Below are 19,172 nucleotides of genomic sequence, written 5' to 3'. Positions count from 1 at the left end.
GTGTTTCACCACCCTCCTAGTGAAAAAGTTTTTCCTAATATCCAACCTAAACCTCCCCCACTGCAACTTGAGACCATTACTCCTTGTCCTGTCCTCTTCCACCACTGAGAATAGTCTAGAACCATCCTCTCTGGAACCACCTCTCAGGTAGTTGAAAGCAGCTATCAAATCCCCCCTCATTCTTCTCTTCCGCAGACTAAACAATCCCAGTTCCCTCAGCCTCTCCTCATAAGTCATGTGTTGCAGACCCCTAATCATTTTTGTTGCCCTTCACTGGACTCTTTCCAATTTATCCACATCCTTCTTGTAGTGTGGGGCCCAAAACTGGACACAGTACTCCAGATGAGGCCTCACCAATGTCGAATAGAGGGGAACGATCGCGTCCCTCAATCTGCTCACTATGCCCCTACTTATACATCCCAAAATGCCATTGGCCTTCTTGGCAACAAGGGCACACTGCTGACTCATATCCAGCTTCTCGTCCACTGTCACCCCTAGGTCCTTTTCCGCAGAACTGCTGCCTAGCCATTCGGTCCCTAGACTGTAGCTGTGCATTGGGTTCTTCCATCCTAAGTGCAGGACCCTGCACTTCTCCTTATTGAACCTCATCAGATTTCTTTTGGCCCAATCCTCCAATTTGTCTAGGTCCCTCTGTATCCTATCCCTGCCCTCCAGCGTATCTACCATTCCTCCCAGTTTAGTATCATCCGTAAATTTGCTGAGAGTGCAATCCACACCATCCTCCAGATCATTTATGAAGATATTGAACAAAACTGGCCCCAGGACCGACCCCTGGGGCACTCCACTTGACACCGACTGCCAACTAGACATGGAGCCATTGATCACTACCCATTGAGCCCGGGAGTCTGCAAGCAAATCTACCATAGAGTGTTTAACATGAGTGCACATTTCTTTTATGCTAGGAGCAGGGAAATATAGCCACAAATTCTGGTACTTTCATTTCCATTTTTATTAGGGCTGTCAAGAGATTAAAAAAATTAATCGTGATTAATCGCACTGTTAAACAATAATAGAATATCATTTATTTAAATATTTTGGATGTTTTCTACATTTTCAAATATATTGATTTCATTTACAACACAGAATACAAAGTGCGCAGTGCTCACTTTATATTTATTTTTAATACAAATATTTGCACTGTAAAAAACAAAAGAAATATTACATTTCAATTCACCTAATACAAGTACTGTAGTGCAATCTCTTTATCATGAAAGTTGAACTTACAATGTCGAATTATGTATAAAAAAATAAAACAAAGTCCACTCAGTCCTATTTCAGCCAATCACTCAGACAAACAAGTTTGTTTACATTTGCAGGAGATAATGGTGCCCGCTTCTTATTTACAATGTCACCAGAAAATGAGAACAGGCATTCGCATGGCACTGTTGTAACCAGTGTCACAAGATATTTACAGGCCAGATGTGCTAAAGATTCATATGTCCCTTCATGCTTCAACCACCATTCCAGGGGACATGCATCCATGTTGATGACAGGTTCTGCTCGATAACAATCCAAAATAGAGCAGACCAATGCATGTTCATTTTCATTATCTGAATCAGATGCTACCAGCAGAAGGTTGATTTTTTTTTTTTGGTGGTTCATGTTCTGTAGTTTCCACATCCGAGTGTTGCTCTTTTAAGACTTCTGAAAGCATGCTCCACATCTCATCCCTCTCGGGTTTTGGAAAGCACTTCAGATTCTTAAAGCTTAGGTCGAGTGCTGTAGCTATTTTTAGAAATCTCACATTGGTACCACCTTTGTGTTTTGTCAAATCTGCAGACAGTGTTTGTAAACCAAACAACATTGGCTGGGTGGGTCATCATCCGAGACTTTTATAACATGAAATATATGGCAAAATGTGGGTGTATAAGAGGAGGGGACATACAATTTTCCCCCAAGGAGTTCAGTCACAAATTTAATGAACGCACTTTTTTTTTTAACTAACATCGTCAGCATGGAAGCATGTCCTCCAGAATGGTGACTGAAGCATGAGGGGGGCATATGAATGTTTAGCATATCTGGCACGTAAATAATACCTTGCAACGCTGGCTACATAAGTGCCATGTGAACGCCTGTTCTCACTTTCAGGTGACATTGTAAATAAGAAGCGGGCAGCAGCATCTCCCGTAAATGTAAACAGTCTTGTTTGTCTTAGCAATTGGCTGAACAAGAAGTAGGACTGAGTGGACTTGTAGGCTCTAAAGTTTTACAGTGTTTTGTTTTTGAGTGCAGTTATGTAACACAAAAAATCTACATTACACATTAAATTACACTTTCATGATAGAGATTGCACTACGGTACTTGCATGAGGTGAATTGAAAAATGCTATTTCTTTCATTTATCATTTTTACAGTGCAAATATTTGTGATCAAAAATAATATAAAGTGAGTACTGTACACTTTGTATTCTCTGTTGTAATAGAAATCAGTATATTTAAAATGTATTTTAAAAAAAATATTTAATAAATTTCAACTGGTATTCTATTGTTTAACAGTGTGATTAAATCGCGATTAATTTTTTTAATTGCAGTTAATTTTTTTTAGTTAATTGCGTGAGTTAACTGCAATTGACAGCCCTAATTTTTATCATACCAAATGCCAGCAGATTTTATAAGGATCCCACCAGAAAATATAAATGTCTGAATGAATCCTAGGGATCAAATAAAAACACACCAAAAAAAGTGTAATTTCTATACAAATAAAAAGGCTTTTAGGGCTAAGCAATGCTAATTTTAAACACAGTACACCGAAGGGCAGTTATTTACATGAAGCACACTGAGTGCAAACACAGATTCAAAACTTGGGTAACAATGAGCTAGATTGTTTCAGAAACAGAAAGGGGAATAGAGACTCTAGTATGTCTCCTTGGCTACATGCATCCCAGCTGGGAATGTCCTTCTTTATATTATAGCAGTGTCCTGAACTGGATACTCCTAATTAAGTTAGATTCCTGTGCTACTTTTTCTTATTTGACTCATTCCTCCCCCTGCCAGGGGACCAGTATAATTAGGCTTGGAAGGATTAGATTTTTATTGGTAAATGTTGGTCAACATCCATTTCACTGCACATACAAAAACTGATGAAAAAATATTTCCATCAATAACAATCTAAATCTGAAGACAGAAAAAGAAAGAAAAATGCTGCTTGAGAACTTATTAGAGTTTGATTTAAGGATATTTACTTTGTATATTTTGACAGGTGATGTTGACAATTTATGTTGAACAGTTATAAAGCTTTAACTTGGTGAACCAACTTCTACAGTCATTAAATGTCTGACCCTCCCCTCATAATTTCCCACAACTGTGAAAATTGAAATTGACAAAAGTAAAAAAAAAAAGCTAAAAAATAAACAGATAGTATCCACTGAAATTATTAAAAAATAAAAATCAAATTCTGCCAAGTCTAAATATAATATACAAACCTTTCATCCCATTCACACAGTTCAGTCAATCTGAATTTAGTGAAAGTCATACGCTCCTTATTGATTTCCTATGTGCTCAGAAATCCTGTGCCTGCTCACTGTCTGAACCAATACCTTGCCTCTTGGGACTGGAAGCTCCACTGGTTGTGAAACACAGTATCCATGAAAATTAGATTTGGGGGCAGGAAGTCTCACTGCTGGACACGAATCAATGAGATGGGATTTTGGCATTGATAAGTATGGTAGAATTTCAAATCTTTCAACAACGAGCACCTAGTTATAAAGGAGAATCTGTCTCTGACTAATGAATATGTTTAAGTACAACTGAAAAGAAACTAAACACATTTTGCTTGCTAATTCTTTCCTTCACTTAAGAAACGTTGAAGTTTTACAGGCGCACGTTCAACTCCTAGCTCTTCCTTCTTTCTGTCTCTCTCTTTTTTTTTTTTCCTTTTAAAGAGAGGAGGGATGGCCCAGTGGTTACGGTACTAGCCTGAGACTTAGAAAACATAGATTCAAGTCCTTGCTCTGCTCCATGCTTTCTGTGTGACAAGTCACATAGCCTGTCTGCCTCAGTTAATTTACCAGTGTGTTGTGAGGATAAATGCATTAATGACTGAAACACACACTGATACAATAGTGATTGGGCCATATAAGATTTTTCAAACTGCAGAACTGACAGTTAGTTTGCTGTTTTGTTTCTTAGTTATTTCAGCTCAAAGTTTCCATAATAAAGCATCTTTTCACACCTCAATCCAGCTGAAATATGTCAGTTTTAACTGAATGAGTCTTTTCCAAGACAAGATAATGAACTTGCAGAAAAAGAGATTCAAATTCTAGGACATGAACAACTCTGAAGATTCCTGAACATGTTTGCTGGTGTGACAGTGACCAGTTTACATGGGTTTTTATGGCCTGTCTTACTTGAACACATCAAGGCCTTTACTGAGATCCTGAAACACATCCCAAATTGCCTTTGTTGCTATTTCTGTAATAAACAAACTCATGTTGAAGCTTTAGTGGCAATCATCCAACAACCCCCAAATAGGATTCAGTTCAGTAGATATAAGCAAAAGGCCACAATAACACAGAAGCAATGAATCTGAGGACTATAAGTGATGTCAATTAGGACCATGTACGTCAATTAGGATCATTAGCACGTCAGTTCAGCTGGAGAATATAAAAGGCAGACTCTTCCCGCATTATCTTTTTTATCTGAAGTTAACCTAAAATTCCACCCAACTCCCTGGAGTCCTGAGTTGAATGGATTTTATACCATTACAGGGTATCTGCAGAATCCCTTGATCTTTAATCCACCAATTCAGATGCTGGGACTTTTATGGGACAGAAACAGCATTTAAAAGGCAGAGAGGCCTTGTGCTTATAGTAAAGTGCTAGGAAGCAGGAGAATCTTGCTTTTAAATCCAAGCTGTGCCACTCAGAGTAGTCATAAGGAAGTCACTTTATTTCTGTATAGTTCAACACAGTTTGTGAATTTGGTGAAAGATATCCCTGAATACCATATTCTGCTGAATTGAGCTATTTTAAATAAAAACTTACCTTTGTTAAACACCTGTCAACACTTGTTCCTGCAGGAAGTTCCACAGTCCATAATGCAAGGTCTGTACACTACAGACAAAACTCTAGTATTCTGAGAAAGTTAGGCCCAGGCCAATTAGGAGTTTGCACATACCCATAATCTGTCTGAAACAGGCAGGGCAGGAATTAATTCTTCTCTTTTACTACACATCTGGAGGAATCATAATGCTTTTTTTTTACCAGGTGAATCTGATATACGTGTAGGGCTTGCTTGCTTATTACAAAAAGCTGCTACATTATGCCAATTTAGGGGAGCTCAACGTAGGGAGTCACAAACCTCCAACAGGTGTTAGGTTTTGAGCCACACTGCCTTTCCCATATTGCTCAATGTGGTATTGGAGATTGCCCAAGTTTGAGAACCACAGTACTAAATGAAAAGGAGTACTTGTGGCACCTTAGAGACTAACCAATTTATTTGAGCATGAGCTTTCGTGAGCTACAGCTCACTTCATCGGATGCATACCGTGGAAACTGCAGCAGACTTTATATACACACAGAGATCATAAAACAATACCTCCTCCCACCCCACTGTCCTGCTGGTAATAGCTTATCTAAAGTGATCATCAAGTATCTAGCTTCATTCTTTTCAAAAAAATTTCAGTTCCACTCATTTTATACTAGGTCTACCTTCCTGAATTTGTACAGCTCCTGTTCTATTCTAACAATATCAGAATAAAAGATTCTGTAACAATCAACAAAAAATTACACACAAAACTAAAACCTTTTAAACAGAACACCCCACTGAACAAACATTTAAATAACTGACACATTGAGAAAAATGTGATCACACTATAAAACTGTTTATCAAGGTCAGCTGTAAACCTAATATTGCTAAGTATACAGTCAGTTATGAAGTGTGCCATGTTGGTTCCACTCTCTCCCTCCACACAGGTAGTTCTCTTTGGCCTGATTCTGTTTTACTTACCACAATTTTACACTGGTGTAACTCCATACACTACAGTAGAGTTACTCTCAATCTACACTCATGTAAATGAGATCACAATCAGGATCTCCAGGCCCAAATTCCCATTGCTATGGTCCTCTTTTTGCCATGTAAGAGAGAATTTTAAGGCCCATAGAAAGGATCAGCACCTAAGCAAATTATCTGCGTCATTAAGCAGAATGAATGATCACAACTTCTCAGATTTTTGTAAAAAGAAAAGGAGTACTTGTGGCACCTTAGAGACTAACAAATTTATTAGAGCATAAGCTTTCGTGAGCTACAGCTCACTTCATCGGACGCATACAGTGGAAAATATAGTGGGGAGACTTTATATACACAGAGAACATGAAACCATGGGTGTTACCATACAGACTGTAACAAGAGTGATCAGGAAAGGTGAGCTATTACCAGCAGGAGAGCACGGGGGCGGGGGACGGGACCTTTTGTAGTGATAATCAAGGTGGGCCATTTCCAGCACTTTACAAGAACAGCAGGAGGGGAAATAAACAAGGGGAAATAGTTTTATTTTGTGTAATGACACATCCACTCCCAGTCTTTATTCAAGCCTAAGTTAATTGTATCCAGTTTGCAAATTAATTCCAATTCAGCAGTCTCTCGTTGGAGTCTGTTTCTGAAGGTTTTTTGTTGAAGAATTGCCACTTTTAGGTCTGTAATCGAGTGACCAAAGAGATTGAAGTGTTCTCCGACTGTTTTTTGAATGTTATAATTCTTGACGTCTGATTTGTGTCCATTTATTCTTTTACGTAGAGACTGTCCAGTTTGGCCAACTGTGTCCACATATCTATTCAGGGGACACCATCATAGGGCCTAATCACATCAGCCACACTATCAGAAGCTCGTTCACCTGCGCATCTACCAATCTGACATATGCCATCATGTGCCAGCAATGCCCTTCTGCCACGTACATTAGCCAAACTGGACAGTCTCTACGTAAAAGAATCAGTGGATACAAATCAGATGTCAAGAATTATAACATTCAAAAACCAGTTGGTGAATTCTTCAATCTCTTTGGTCACTCGATTACAGACCTAAAAGTGGCAATTCTTCAACAAAAAAACTTCAAAAACAGACTCCAACAAGAGACTGCTGAATTGGAATTAATTTGCAAACTGGATACAATTAACTTAGGCTTGAATAAAGACTGGGAGTGGATGTGTCATTACACAAAGTAGAACCATTTCTCCTTGTTTATTTCCCGTCCTACTGTTCTTGTAAAGTGCTGGAAATGGCCCACTTTGATTACCACTACAAAAGGTTTCTCCCCCCACCCCCACTCTCCTGCTAGTAATAGCTCACCTTTCCTGATCACTCTTGTTACAGTCTGTATGGTAACACCCATGGTTTCATGTTCTCTGTGTATATAACCCCACTATATTTTCCACTGTATGCATCCGATGAAGTGAGCTGTAGCTCACGAAAGCTTATGCTCTAATAAATTTGTTAGTTTCTAAGGTGCCACAAGTACTCCTTTTCTTTTTACGGATACAGACTAACACGGCTGCTACTCTGAAACCAGATTTTTGTAATGTCTGCAGTGAGGCAACTGCAGTGATGTGGTAGGAGCCTCCCCTACTGGGAAGCTATGAAGCAGTTGTATCCAGTCAGAGGATGGTTTTTTTTAAGGGCAGGTATAGTAAGCTGATATACTGGGAGTGGCTGGGTCATTACACATATTGAATCTATTTCCCCATGTTAAGTATCCTCACACCTTCTTGTCAACTGTCTAAATGGGCCATCTTGATTATCACTACAGAAGTTTTTTTCTTCTGCTGATAATAGCTCATCTTAATTAATTAGCCTCTTACAGTTTGTATGGCAACTTCCACCTTCTCTGTATGTGTATATATATATCTTCTTAGTATATGTTCCATTCAATGCATCCGATGAAATGGGCTGTAGTCCTCGAAAGCTTATGCTCTAATAAATTTGTTAGTCTCTAAGGTGCCACAAATACTCCTGTTCTTTTTACTGAAGACCCTGCCACACATCCAATGAGTAATTCTGAAGTGACGGAATTGGGTTGCAGCATTCTTGGTAAACAATTGTAGCAAGTCTGTAATGAGAGTCTTGAGTAAGTCCAATTATTACTATCACTGTCTGCTTAATGCAGGAGAAGGAGTTATGATGATTTAACAAATAAATACAAAAGGTTTGTAAATGTTCCTCCAGTAAAGAATGCATGAATAGGGCATTTCACTATTTTTATTCTATGTTAAAATGCAAGAGAAGCATTACTGAAAAACAAAACCACTAAAGAAAGGAATTTGGCTTATCTTTGCTTGATCAGATTTGGGTGAGGGGAAGAAACGTTAAACAATTAGGTTTACAGGAACGGACAGTATTCCTTTGACTAGTTTTCAGTTTATGGGCAGCCTTTAAAATATATTCTTTGTATAAACAAGCACTGGAACTGCAAGTGTGCTTGATACCCCAACATTACAAATCTTTGCGTTTTTATTCAGATAACTGTGCATAGGGGATGGTCCCCATAAGATGAAGGCTCAGTACCATGGGGCGATGCTCACCCTCAACTCTCAGTGAGTTCAACAGGAGCGGAGAGTACGTGGTGCCTCATAAGGTAAATTCCAATACTGGTTCAAGGCCTGCCACTGTTGTTCAGTCTATCCAGGTTTTTTGTATATGCATTTTTGTGATGTTAAGGGGAGCTATGAGTGTTGCGTTAATGCCACTGACAGGGCAATATGCCAGGGGCTCTTACACCTTGATTTCTATACTATCCCAACTGTGAATTATTTTTCATATAAGTCTTAAGCTGGATTGAATGCTTCTAACTGAGCATGATCCCCTTGCTTATGATGTTATTTATATTCAGAGATCGAAGCCAGAAAACTAGGTTATCCATTTATGAACAATATAATCACTTATTGATGGTCAGGGATTAAGAGTTGATAACCAGATGTTATGTAGGACACTGTACCAAAGCAGGAGGAGAAGATGGAGACATAAAGCACAGTTTGTTCTCAAGGGAAACTGTGACAATGATCATCATCATTATGAGTAAACCAAAGTGAACAGTTATGAGGTTCTTATTCCTACTCTGTGGCTAGCTGTGGCTTTACACCAAGTAATGTACAATCTAACTAAACTGAATGTAAATTCTACAGCAGTTTTCACTGAGTTATTGTTATAAACTACCCAATAAATTGTCACTTAATCCCCACCAAAACATCCAGGATATACAAACAGCATAAACAATAACAGTTTAATGTATTTTACAGTGAAGACATCAGATAACTGCTTTATCAGACATACGAACCAGGAATACTTCACACTAAATCAATTTTGCACCAGTAACCTGATCTCTGCAACATTCATTGCTGCTAAGCTTTCTTGCCATTAATTAAATCAGGAATTGTGCTGGTATAAAATAAATGCACCATCCCATTCATACACTGCCTGTTCAAGAGGAAACAGCTTTCATAGCAGGGTTTGAGATGAGACAAACTCTCCTCTTCCCACTCATTCCCTTTCAATTGCCAATGGTCAGTTTTATAAAATCCCATCGCAGCATTGACTGCCATTCTCCAGCAGATTTTTTATTTTATTTCTGCTGGTGTTCATAAGACAAATTACTGGGATCGTGGACTCAGTCTGTCCACTACATGTATCTTTGGAGCAGCCATGTAGAATAACAAATGTCATCTACTATCTTTTTGTGCAATACTAAGTTCTAGCTGATTTTGTCAGTAATCCAAAGGATCTACAAATTGTAGTACACTGCTGCTTAGATCAGGGATGGGCAACTGGAGAGCAGGGGGCTTCATCCAGCCAACCAGATCATTTCATTTGGTCCACCAGAGTCCCAGCTCAGGACAGAAGGTCTGGCAGCACCAGGGCTAAGAGGGGGGTACGGCAGGGTGGGGCATCGCGGGGGGGAAGGCCGGCCTGCACATATGCATGTATCACATACCCTGTGGCGAGATCCAATGGGCTGGAGCAGAGAGCTGGGTCCAGCACCGTAGGACCAGAGCTACTGCTATAGGGTGAGTGCAGGGCGGGTTCGCTCTCTAACCCTGCCTGCTTGGGGCCTCCCACAACCCAGGGACAAGGCACTCTCCCACCCAAGTTATCCTTCCCCTGGGGGCAGGACCCAACACTCCCTGACCCACCAAAGGATTTTAGTGGATTTTGTGGCCCTCTAGTACCTTTCAAGTTGCCAATCCCTGACTTAGATGGTAATATTATTAGGCCCAGTGTTGAAACCTGTGTACGCATACAATCTAAATGGACCAAGGACAGGAGAAACAGATCTGAAGTACCTTGGTTAGGCACCCCCTCCTCTCAGTTTCACCAGTGTAAATTATAAATTAGTTTAACTGAAGTCAACAGAATTACACAAGCCAATGTAAGATGAAAATCAGGCCCTAATCTTAGGCCTGGTCTACACTCAGTGTTTGTACAAGTATAATTATTTTGGTTAGGATGTGATTTTTTTTTTTTTTTACTGAAAGTTATATACCAGTACGGTCCATAGTGTGGACACAATTATACCAGTAAAAAGGTATCTTGTACTCCTATAGCGTATTCTGCTTCCTATCTGGGGAATTATACTGCTATAACCAAAATAGTTATACTGGTGTAAGCACTTTTGGGGCTACACTTGCGAGTTACAGCGCATTAAAGCAGCTCCGGGTACCCTAACTCACGACCCGTCCACACTGGCAAGGCACGTAGAGCTCCTGGACTCTGCAGCTGGAGCGCTCCTGGTAATCCACCTCCACCAGAAGCATAACACTTGGTGCATCTCGGCTGAAATGCCCCAGCGTCAATGTGAACAAGGTGTTGCATTACTGCGCTGTGATTGGCCTCTGGAAATGTCCCATAATCCCCTGAAGTCAAGTGGCCACTCTTCTCATTGTTTTGAACTCGCTGTAGGAATGCAGATATGCCCTTTCAAAGCTCCATTTCTGACAGCTGGCATGCTCATCTGCTCCAGGACAAAGCAAGCTGTTACTGTGGAATGCCGTGTGTGAGAGAGAGAGGCGGAGGTGAGGGGGGGTCTGCTGCTGTCTGAACTTACAAGACAGCATGCTTACATACACTAAGCCCCTCCAAAACCCACTCTCTCTCCCCCGACATACATACAACTCACTCCCTGTCACACTCCACCCCACCCTCCCCCATTTGAAAAGCATGTTGCAGCCACTTGCATGCTGGGATAGCTACCACAATGCACTGCTCTCTGTGGCATTGCAAGAGCTGCTAATGTGGCCACGCCAGTGCGCTTGCAGCTATCAGTGTGGACAGACTGCAGCGCTTTCCCTACTGTGCTGTACGAAGGCTGGTTTAACTCACAGCGCTCTACATCTGCAAATGTAGCCATGCCCTTACACTGAGGAAAATTAATCTCAATTAACTAAGGGCTTGGCTACACTTGCGAGTTAGAGTGCATTAAAGCAGCCCCGGGCGTCCTACCTCATGACGCATCCACACTGGCAAGGCACGTAGAGCGCTCTGACGCCATGGCTAGAGCATTCCTGGTACTCCACCTCAACAAGTGGATTAACATTTGATGCGCTCCCACTAGAGCGCCGCAGCGCCAGTGTGGACGCCCTGGTCTGTCAATGCGCTCTGATCGGCCTCCAGAAGTGTCCCACAATGTCTGTTCCAGCCACGCTGGTCATCACTTTGAACTCTACTGCCCTGCCCTCAGGTGACCAACCATCAGACCCGCCCTTTAAATTCTCTGGGAATTTTGAAAATCCCCTTCCTGTTTGCTCAGCCAGGTGTGGAGTGCTCTCAGCGAATCCTTCCAGGTGACCATGGCTCCAGGTGCCAGGCGATCCCCAGTATGGAGCAACGGTGTGTTGCTGGACCTCATCAGTGTTTGGGGGGAGGAAGCTGTCCAGTCCCAACTGCACTCCAGCCGCAGGAATTACGATATCTTTGGGGAGATATCAAGGGACATGGTGGAAAGGGGCCATGAGCGGGACGCACTGCAGTGCAGGGTTAAAGTGAAGGAGCTGCGGAATGCCTACCACAAAGCCCACAAGGCAAAGCACCGCTCTGGTGCTGCCCCTGCGACCTGCCGTTTCTACAAAGAGCTGGACGCAATACTGGGGGGCGACCCCACCTCCACTCTGAGGAGCACCATGGACACCTCAGAGGCCATTCAACAAGGCAGGACAAGGAGGAAGGCGGGAGCGAGGGTGCTGAGGAGGAGGGAGACACCCCGGCATCCCTAGATGCATGCAGCCAGGAGCTGTTCTCAAGCCATGAGGAAGGTAGCCAGTCGCAGCGGCTGGTGCTTGGTGAAGGACAAACACCAGAGAAGGTTCCTGGCTTTTATAAGTGGCTTTTATTTTGGGAATGAAGTTATTCAGTGCAGACTCTTGGGGCGAGGAAGGTTAGGGCTGCATGCATGCCTAGATGCGGAATAGGGAGTTGATTTGCTTTCTCACATTGCAGTAATTGGCCTCAGTGATCTCTTCAAAGGTCTATTCAGAAGTTGGGAAATGCGCTTGTGCAGGTTTCTTGGGAGAGCCACGGTGGTCCTTGTCCCAGTCAGGCTAACATGCCCACGTCACTGTGCTGTGAGGGGCGGGGGAACCACTGCTGCACACAGGCAAGCTGCATATGGGCCAGGGCGGAAGCCACATTGCAGTAGAAGACCCTCCCTTGCTTCCCAGGTCACCCTCAGCAGCGAGGTATCTTCCAGGACGAACTCCTGTGGAAAATGTGGGGAGAGCGTTCAGTATAGGGGCCCCTTGCAGCCGTTGGCTCTTCCCAAGGCACAGAAACCTAGAGGACAGTGCAGCTGTGAAACTATCAGTCCCCCTTGACCCAGTGCTTACTCCCATTTTGGGGCTCCCGTGGGTTATGTGCGCTCGCTTTGGGATGGGCAAATTATGCTATTGTGTAGACTGTGCTTGCCCTTAAGTACTGGGGAATCATTGCTCCGTCTGGTGTGAACAATGCTGCCTCTGTTAAGTGTTGCATTTTGCCTTCACAGATGCAACCTTGAGATCTCAGCCGTCGGTGTTATCACCGACCGAAAAACTTCAATGAATTAGGAAGAGGCCACGTAAAAGCAAAGAAGCCATGCTGCATGAAGTCATGCAGCAGTCTCTTAATGAGAATCAAAAATTGCAGGAGTAGAGGGAGAGTGAAAGGAGGATCTGCCAGCAGAATGTGGAGCACCGGCAGAAAAGCGCGGAGCTCTGTCAGCAAAGCATGGATTGGCTGATAAGCATCATGGAGCGCCAAGCGGACTCGATCCAGGCACTCGTAGCCATGCAGGCAGAGCACTACCGCGCTCACCCCCCCTGCAGCCCTTGTCCCAAAACTCTTTCCCTTGTGCCCCCATGTCACCTCCAACCCACTATCCCCAACATCCGGGTTCTTATCGCCACCAGCTGCCTCCAACACTTGCAGCTTCACCACCCAGCCCTGAAAACTACGACCCTTACCCACTGCACTCAACCCCCATCACCATGCAGTATAGCCATCCTGAAGTGCAGCACTCATTGCACAGCACTCCAGACAGGAAGGCTGAGTATGATAACAGGACATATGCAAATCTGTGATTGTACCATTCCCCACCCCACCCTACCCCAACCCCTTGCCCTTTCTGGTTTCCCAAGCAGTTGTGTTTCTTTTCAATAAATGGATTTTTTGGCTTTGAAAAATTCTTTATTTTTCCATAAAGTAAAAGATACCTTAGCCCAGGAAAGAAACAGGCACTGCAAGTCAGCATAGCAAACAGATTCCTACTAACATTGGAACCAAGGCACTTCACTCCCATGCAGGGCACCAGACATTACTGGTGGCTTTCAGCCTCAAATTGTTCCCTCAAGGCATCCCTAATCCTTGCAGCCCCACGCTGGGCCCCTCTAATAGTCCTGCTCTCTGGCTGTTCAAATTCAGCCTCCAGGTGTTGAACCTCCAAGTTCCATGCCTGAGTGAATCGTTCACCCTTCCCTTCACAAATGTTATGGAGGGTACAGCACGCAGATATAACTGCGGGGACGCTGTCATCAGCCAGGTCCAGCTTCCCATACAGAGAGTGCCAGCGGCCCTTTAAACAGCCAAAAGCACACTACACAGTCATTCTGCACTGGCTCAGCCTGTTGTTGAACTGCTCCTTGCTGCTGTCAAGGCTCCCTGTATAGGGTTTCATGAGCCATGGCATTAAAGGGTAAGTGGGATCTCCAAGGATCACAATGGACATTTTGACTTCCCATACAGTGATCTTCTGGTCTGGGAAAAAAGTCCCGGCTTGCAGCTTCCTGAACAGGCCAGTGTTCCGAAAGATGCGTGCGTCATGCACCTTTCCAGGCCAGCCTGCATTAACGTCAATGAAACACCCACGATGATCCACAAGCACCTGGAAAACCATAGAGAAATACCCCTTCCAATTAACGTACTCGGAGGGTAGGTGGGCTGGTGCCAGAATTGGAATATGTGTCCCATCTATCGCCCCTCCACAGTTAGGGAAACCCATTTGTGCAAAGCCAGCCACAATGTCATGCACGTTACTCAGAGTCATGGTTCTTCTGAGCAGGATGCAATTAATGGCCCTGAAAACTTGCAACAAGGTCGATTTTCCCACTCCAAACTGGTTAGCGACCGATCAGTAGCTGTCTGGAGTTGCCAGCTTCCAGACTGCAATAGCCACCTGCTTCTCCACCATAAGGGCAGCTCTCAATCTCGTGGCCTTGCGCTGCAGGGTGGGGTTGAGCTCATCACACAGTCCCATGAAAGTGGCTTTTCTCATCCAAAAATTCTGCAGCCACTGCTCATCATCCCAGACTTGGATGACGATGTGATCCCACCACTCAGTGCTTGCTTCCCAAGCCAAAAAGCAGCATTCCACAGTGCTGAGCATGTCCATGAATGCCACAAGCAATCTCGTGTCGTATGCGTTACTCGAGTCAATATCATCGTCCGAGTCCTCAGTGTCAGTTTGGATCTTAAGGAGTAACTCGACTGCCAAACATGACGTGCTGGTGAGACTCGTCAGCATGTTCCTCAGTAGTTGGGGCTCCATTCCCGCAGACCGAATGGGAAGACAGAGCGCGCTGTACAAAAAACGTTGAAAGATGGCACCAAGTGTGGATGGAAGCACAGGGATTGCTGGGATGCGAACCGATGCATCACAGGGCGTTGGGACAGGACCCAGAATGCCCTGCACTCCCCACCGCCTTCCCACAAGCCATAGCGCCAGAATGGGAAGAGGTGCTCTGTGGGATAGCTGCCCACAATGCACCACTCCCAGTGCCGCTGCAAGTGCCGCAAATGTGGCCACACCAGTGCACTTGTTCCTGTCAAACTGCAGCGCCTTCCCTACTGCGCTCTCCAAGTGCTGGTTTAATTCAAAGCGCTCTACATCTGCAAGTGTAGCCATGCCCTCAAGGGGTGCATTTAAAGTGTTTTAGATAAAGCACATTAAACCCTTGTGTGGACACCTCATTAGGAATTAAAGTGTCCTTAATTTGCTTTATTCTATTTGGAAGCTAAACCAAATTAAGGCCACTTTAATTCTGAATGAGGTATCCATACTGGGGTTTAAAGCAGTTTAACTAATCCACTTTAAATTCACACCTTTAGGTAATTCAAATTAATTTTCCTAAGTGTCCCCATGTAGACAAGCCCTTATACTGGCATAACTGCATCCACCTGGGTGGTGGTGGGGGGTTGTATTATTTTAACTATACAGATATAGTTACAGTGGTACAAACTGCAAGTGTAGACAAGCCCTTCAAGAGCTATATCAGCACTTAGATGCCTATATGCACATTTGGGTCCCTAATGTTTTGCACCCAAGCTTGGATGCGGAGCATATTATTATAAACAGACAAAACTTACAGAAGAATTAAATCCAAACTAAAATGTAAGGAATTAATTACTGTATGCTACTCTTGAGAGATAAATAAATACAAATATGGAAATGCGGGAGTTAGTTTGCTATGATGTCCTTAACTCAGCCTTTTGTACTCACTTCATCTCATGGTATTGCAGAATAAACAAAGTAAACAACAAACAATAACAATAATAATAATGTATATCTATGGAACATTCCATCACTTGAGGATTTCAGAGCATTTAAACATTAACTAAGCCTCACAACACCATGGAGAAGAATGAAAGAGTTGTTGTCCCTATTTTATGGACAGTGAACCAAGGCATAAGGTGAAATTCATTCCTGTTCAGAGAGCCAGCATAAAACATATGCACCACTTAAGTCTTATTCTGTGGACTTACGTGGCATATAGGTCTTTTGCTGAAGTTCACCCAGAGAGATTAAGTGACTTGCCGAAGGTCATGTGGGAAGTCTGTGGTGAATCTGGGAACAGAAACAAGCCCTCCCAACTCAAAATCCTGTGTTTTACCCATAATACCATCCTTGCCCATAAAGGTAATAAAAGATTCATACATCGTAGGACCTCCTGTTCTATCAGGTCATCCTACCCTATACTAAGACAGAGTTGTCTGTATATGTAAGGAAATAATAGAAGGGGAGGACAGTCTTGTGGTTAAAATACTGGATTTAGACTCAGGAGATATGAGTTCAATTCCTGGTTCTGCCACAGATTTCCTTTGTGACTTTGGGTAAGGCACTTAGGCACAGATTGTTAAAGGTACTTAGGTGGCATTGTGCTCAGTGTTGCCACACCTGACTGATTTAGGAGCTTAAATCTCATTTTCAAAAAGGATTTAGGCACTTAAGAACCAAAATCCCATTAACTGTCACTGGGATTTTGGCTCCTAAATGCATAAATCCCTTTTGAAAATCAGGTTTAAGCTCCTAAATCAGTTAGGCATTGCAACGCTGACCACAACAATTCCTAAATACCTTTAACAATCTGGGCCTTAGTCTCGCTGCTCTTTAGTTCCTTGTCTCTCATCCTTGTGTCTGTCTTGTCTAGACTGTAAAGTCTTTGGTGCAACTGTCACTCACTATATGTCTGTACAGTGCCTCACACAACGGGGTCCCGATCTCAGTTGGAGCCTCAAGGCCCTACCATAATACTCATAATAATAATAATTTGTATGATACATTCCTGCAATTCAGATTCTAGGAGCTCTATGAGATCAAAGACTTAGAACTCGTTAAACACATTCAGTTGAACACTTCAGTAATGTGTTCCTATATTATTGGGATAATGTAGGTGAAAAGTTACTAAAGCTCTGGTATTAATACCAGGGTTAACTTCTAAAACATCCCTTACCTGCACAGGAGTCTCCAGAGTGTAGATATGTTCCCCACGGACATTGTAGAACTTGACGAGTGCACTTTTCAGAATGGAACTGCTACCAAGGTCAGCTAGCTGACTTTGCTTTTCCATGCCTGCTACAGCCAGCAGGTCTCCCTGTGTACACCACTGCACCACTACATCTGAAATCACAAAGATAAGACACCTGTGGGGTAGGACACAACCAATATGGGTAGCAAGTCCCATTATCAAAAGTTACTTAGGAGCCCAACTTTCACTGAAGGTCAAGAGGAATTAGACTCCAAGGTCAGTTAGGTGCTGCAACACTTAATAGAGCAATACCTAAACACCTTTAAAAACTCAGCTCGTAGAGGCCTAAGTCCCACTGACTTTCAATGACTCTTAGGCTAATATGTCACTTATGCACTTTTGAAATGTAATCTGCTCTATCTTTAATAAAATATAACAGGTGTGTAAAAACTATATTGCCTTCTTTAGCTTTGCAAAGAGTCTACAATGTATATCAGGGCCTACATTTTGGATGCAAGTATCAGCAAGGAGCAAAATAATGTATTATAGATGTTATACACAATATACACATCAATACACACACAGCTACTCTCTTTTGATCAATAGGGATCCCTCTCCTACAGACATCTGCCCAGGCCTTTATTTTGGGATGCTGATTTCTGCCCCTGATGCCCTCCAGCCCCCATCTACTTCAGCAAGAGCACAGGAATAAGATTTTGCGTTGCTGCCTTCAAGGTCAATGGCAGTTGCGTGTGTGCAAGGACTACAGAGCAGGCCTGAAGAGACTTTTCCCTTTAAACCAGAGATGGAAGGCAGGCCAGGCAAACTCTGTGCTTGGTTGGGGATGCTCAGTCTGCCAAGAACCTTTTGAATACAGTGTTGTTGTAGCTGTGGTGGTCCCAGGATATTAAAGAGACAAGGTGGGTGAGGTAGTATCTTTTATTGGACCAACTTCTGCTGGAGAGAGAGACAAGCTTTTGAGCTTACACAGAGCTCTTCTTCAGGTCTGAGAAATGTACTCAGAGCGTCACAGCTAAATACAAGGTTGAACAGATTGTTTCAAGGGGTCATTCAGAGTGAAGCGGCCCATTAATACCTCTCCAGTCATGGGGGGAGGGGGGAGAACCTATGGGTGGTGGTTAGTAGGTTACAGATTATTGTAATAAACCATAAATCCAGTGTCTCTATTCAGTCATTAGTGTCTAGCAAAGTTATGAATTTAAACTCCCAGGCTCATCTTTTGAAGGTGTTGTGCAGGTTTCCTATGAAGATGAGGACTGAGAGATCAGATATGGAGTGATCGCTTTGTGACAAGTGTTCACCCACAGGAGATAGGGTGTTTTTGTCTTTTATTATTTTTCTGTGAAAATTCATTTGAGAACGCAGTGATAGTCTCATGTCACACACATGGTTGTCACTGGGGTATTTAGTGCACTGGATGAGGTATACCACATGTGACAGGCATGTGTAGGACCCATCAATCTTGAGAAGTGTGTTGTGGAGGGTATTGATCATCGTAGCAGAAGAAATACATTTACAGATTTTGCATCTGCTGTTCTGACAGGGTCTGGTGAGTTGATGTGTGCCGGTCTGTGGGGAGCCTGCTTCTAATGATGAGCTTGGAGAGGTCCTTCAAACAACCCCCCAACATGTGCTGTACCTCATCCAGTGCACCAAATGCCCAAACAACAATGTGGGTGAAACCAGACAATCACTGCACTCTCAAATGAACTCTCACAGAACAATAATAAAAGACAAAAACACTGTATCACCTATGGGTGAACAATTTTCACAAAGCGATCACTCTATATCTCTATCTATCTCAGTCCTCATCCTCAAAGGAAACCTACAAAACACCTTCAAAAGATGAGTCTGGGAATTTAAATTAATAACTCTGCTAGACATTAAAAATCGTGGACTGAACAGTGACACTAGATTTATGGCTTATAACAACAACTATC

At 43.0% G+C, this 19,172-nt stretch overlaps 1 protein-coding gene and 1 long non-coding RNA gene across 7 annotated transcripts in view; one reads left to right on the top strand and one right to left on the bottom strand.

Moving 5' to 3' along the window:
* Nucleotides 1-13,627, top strand: part of LOC140909152 (uncharacterized) — an 82,662-nt gene extending 69,035 nt beyond the window's left edge. Inside the window, exons 3-4 of the long non-coding RNA XR_012158102.1 lie at nucleotides 8,467-8,582; nucleotides 12,978-13,627. This is a non-coding gene — a long non-coding RNA (uncharacterized lncRNA). The remainder of the gene's footprint in view (nucleotides 1-8,466; nucleotides 8,583-12,977) is intronic.
* Nucleotides 1-19,172, bottom strand: part of TULP4 (TUB like protein 4) — a 278,219-nt gene that overhangs the window by 33,998 nt on the left and 225,049 nt on the right. For all 6 annotated transcript variants that reach the window (XM_073337794.1, XM_073337797.1, XM_073337795.1 and 3 more), the window contains one exon: nucleotides 17,197-17,363. In XM_073337794.1, coding sequence (XP_073193895.1) covers nucleotides 17,197-17,363 — 167 coding nt within the window. The remainder of the gene's footprint in view (nucleotides 1-17,196; nucleotides 17,364-19,172) is intronic.

Source organism: Lepidochelys kempii, chromosome 3 (assembly GCF_965140265.1).
Source record: "Lepidochelys kempii isolate rLepKem1 chromosome 3, rLepKem1.hap2, whole genome shotgun sequence".
NCBI lineage: Eukaryota > Metazoa > Chordata > Testudines > Cheloniidae > Lepidochelys > Lepidochelys kempii.
Note: the sequence above shows the minus strand (reverse complement) of the source record. Positions and strands in the feature narration are given on the sequence as shown.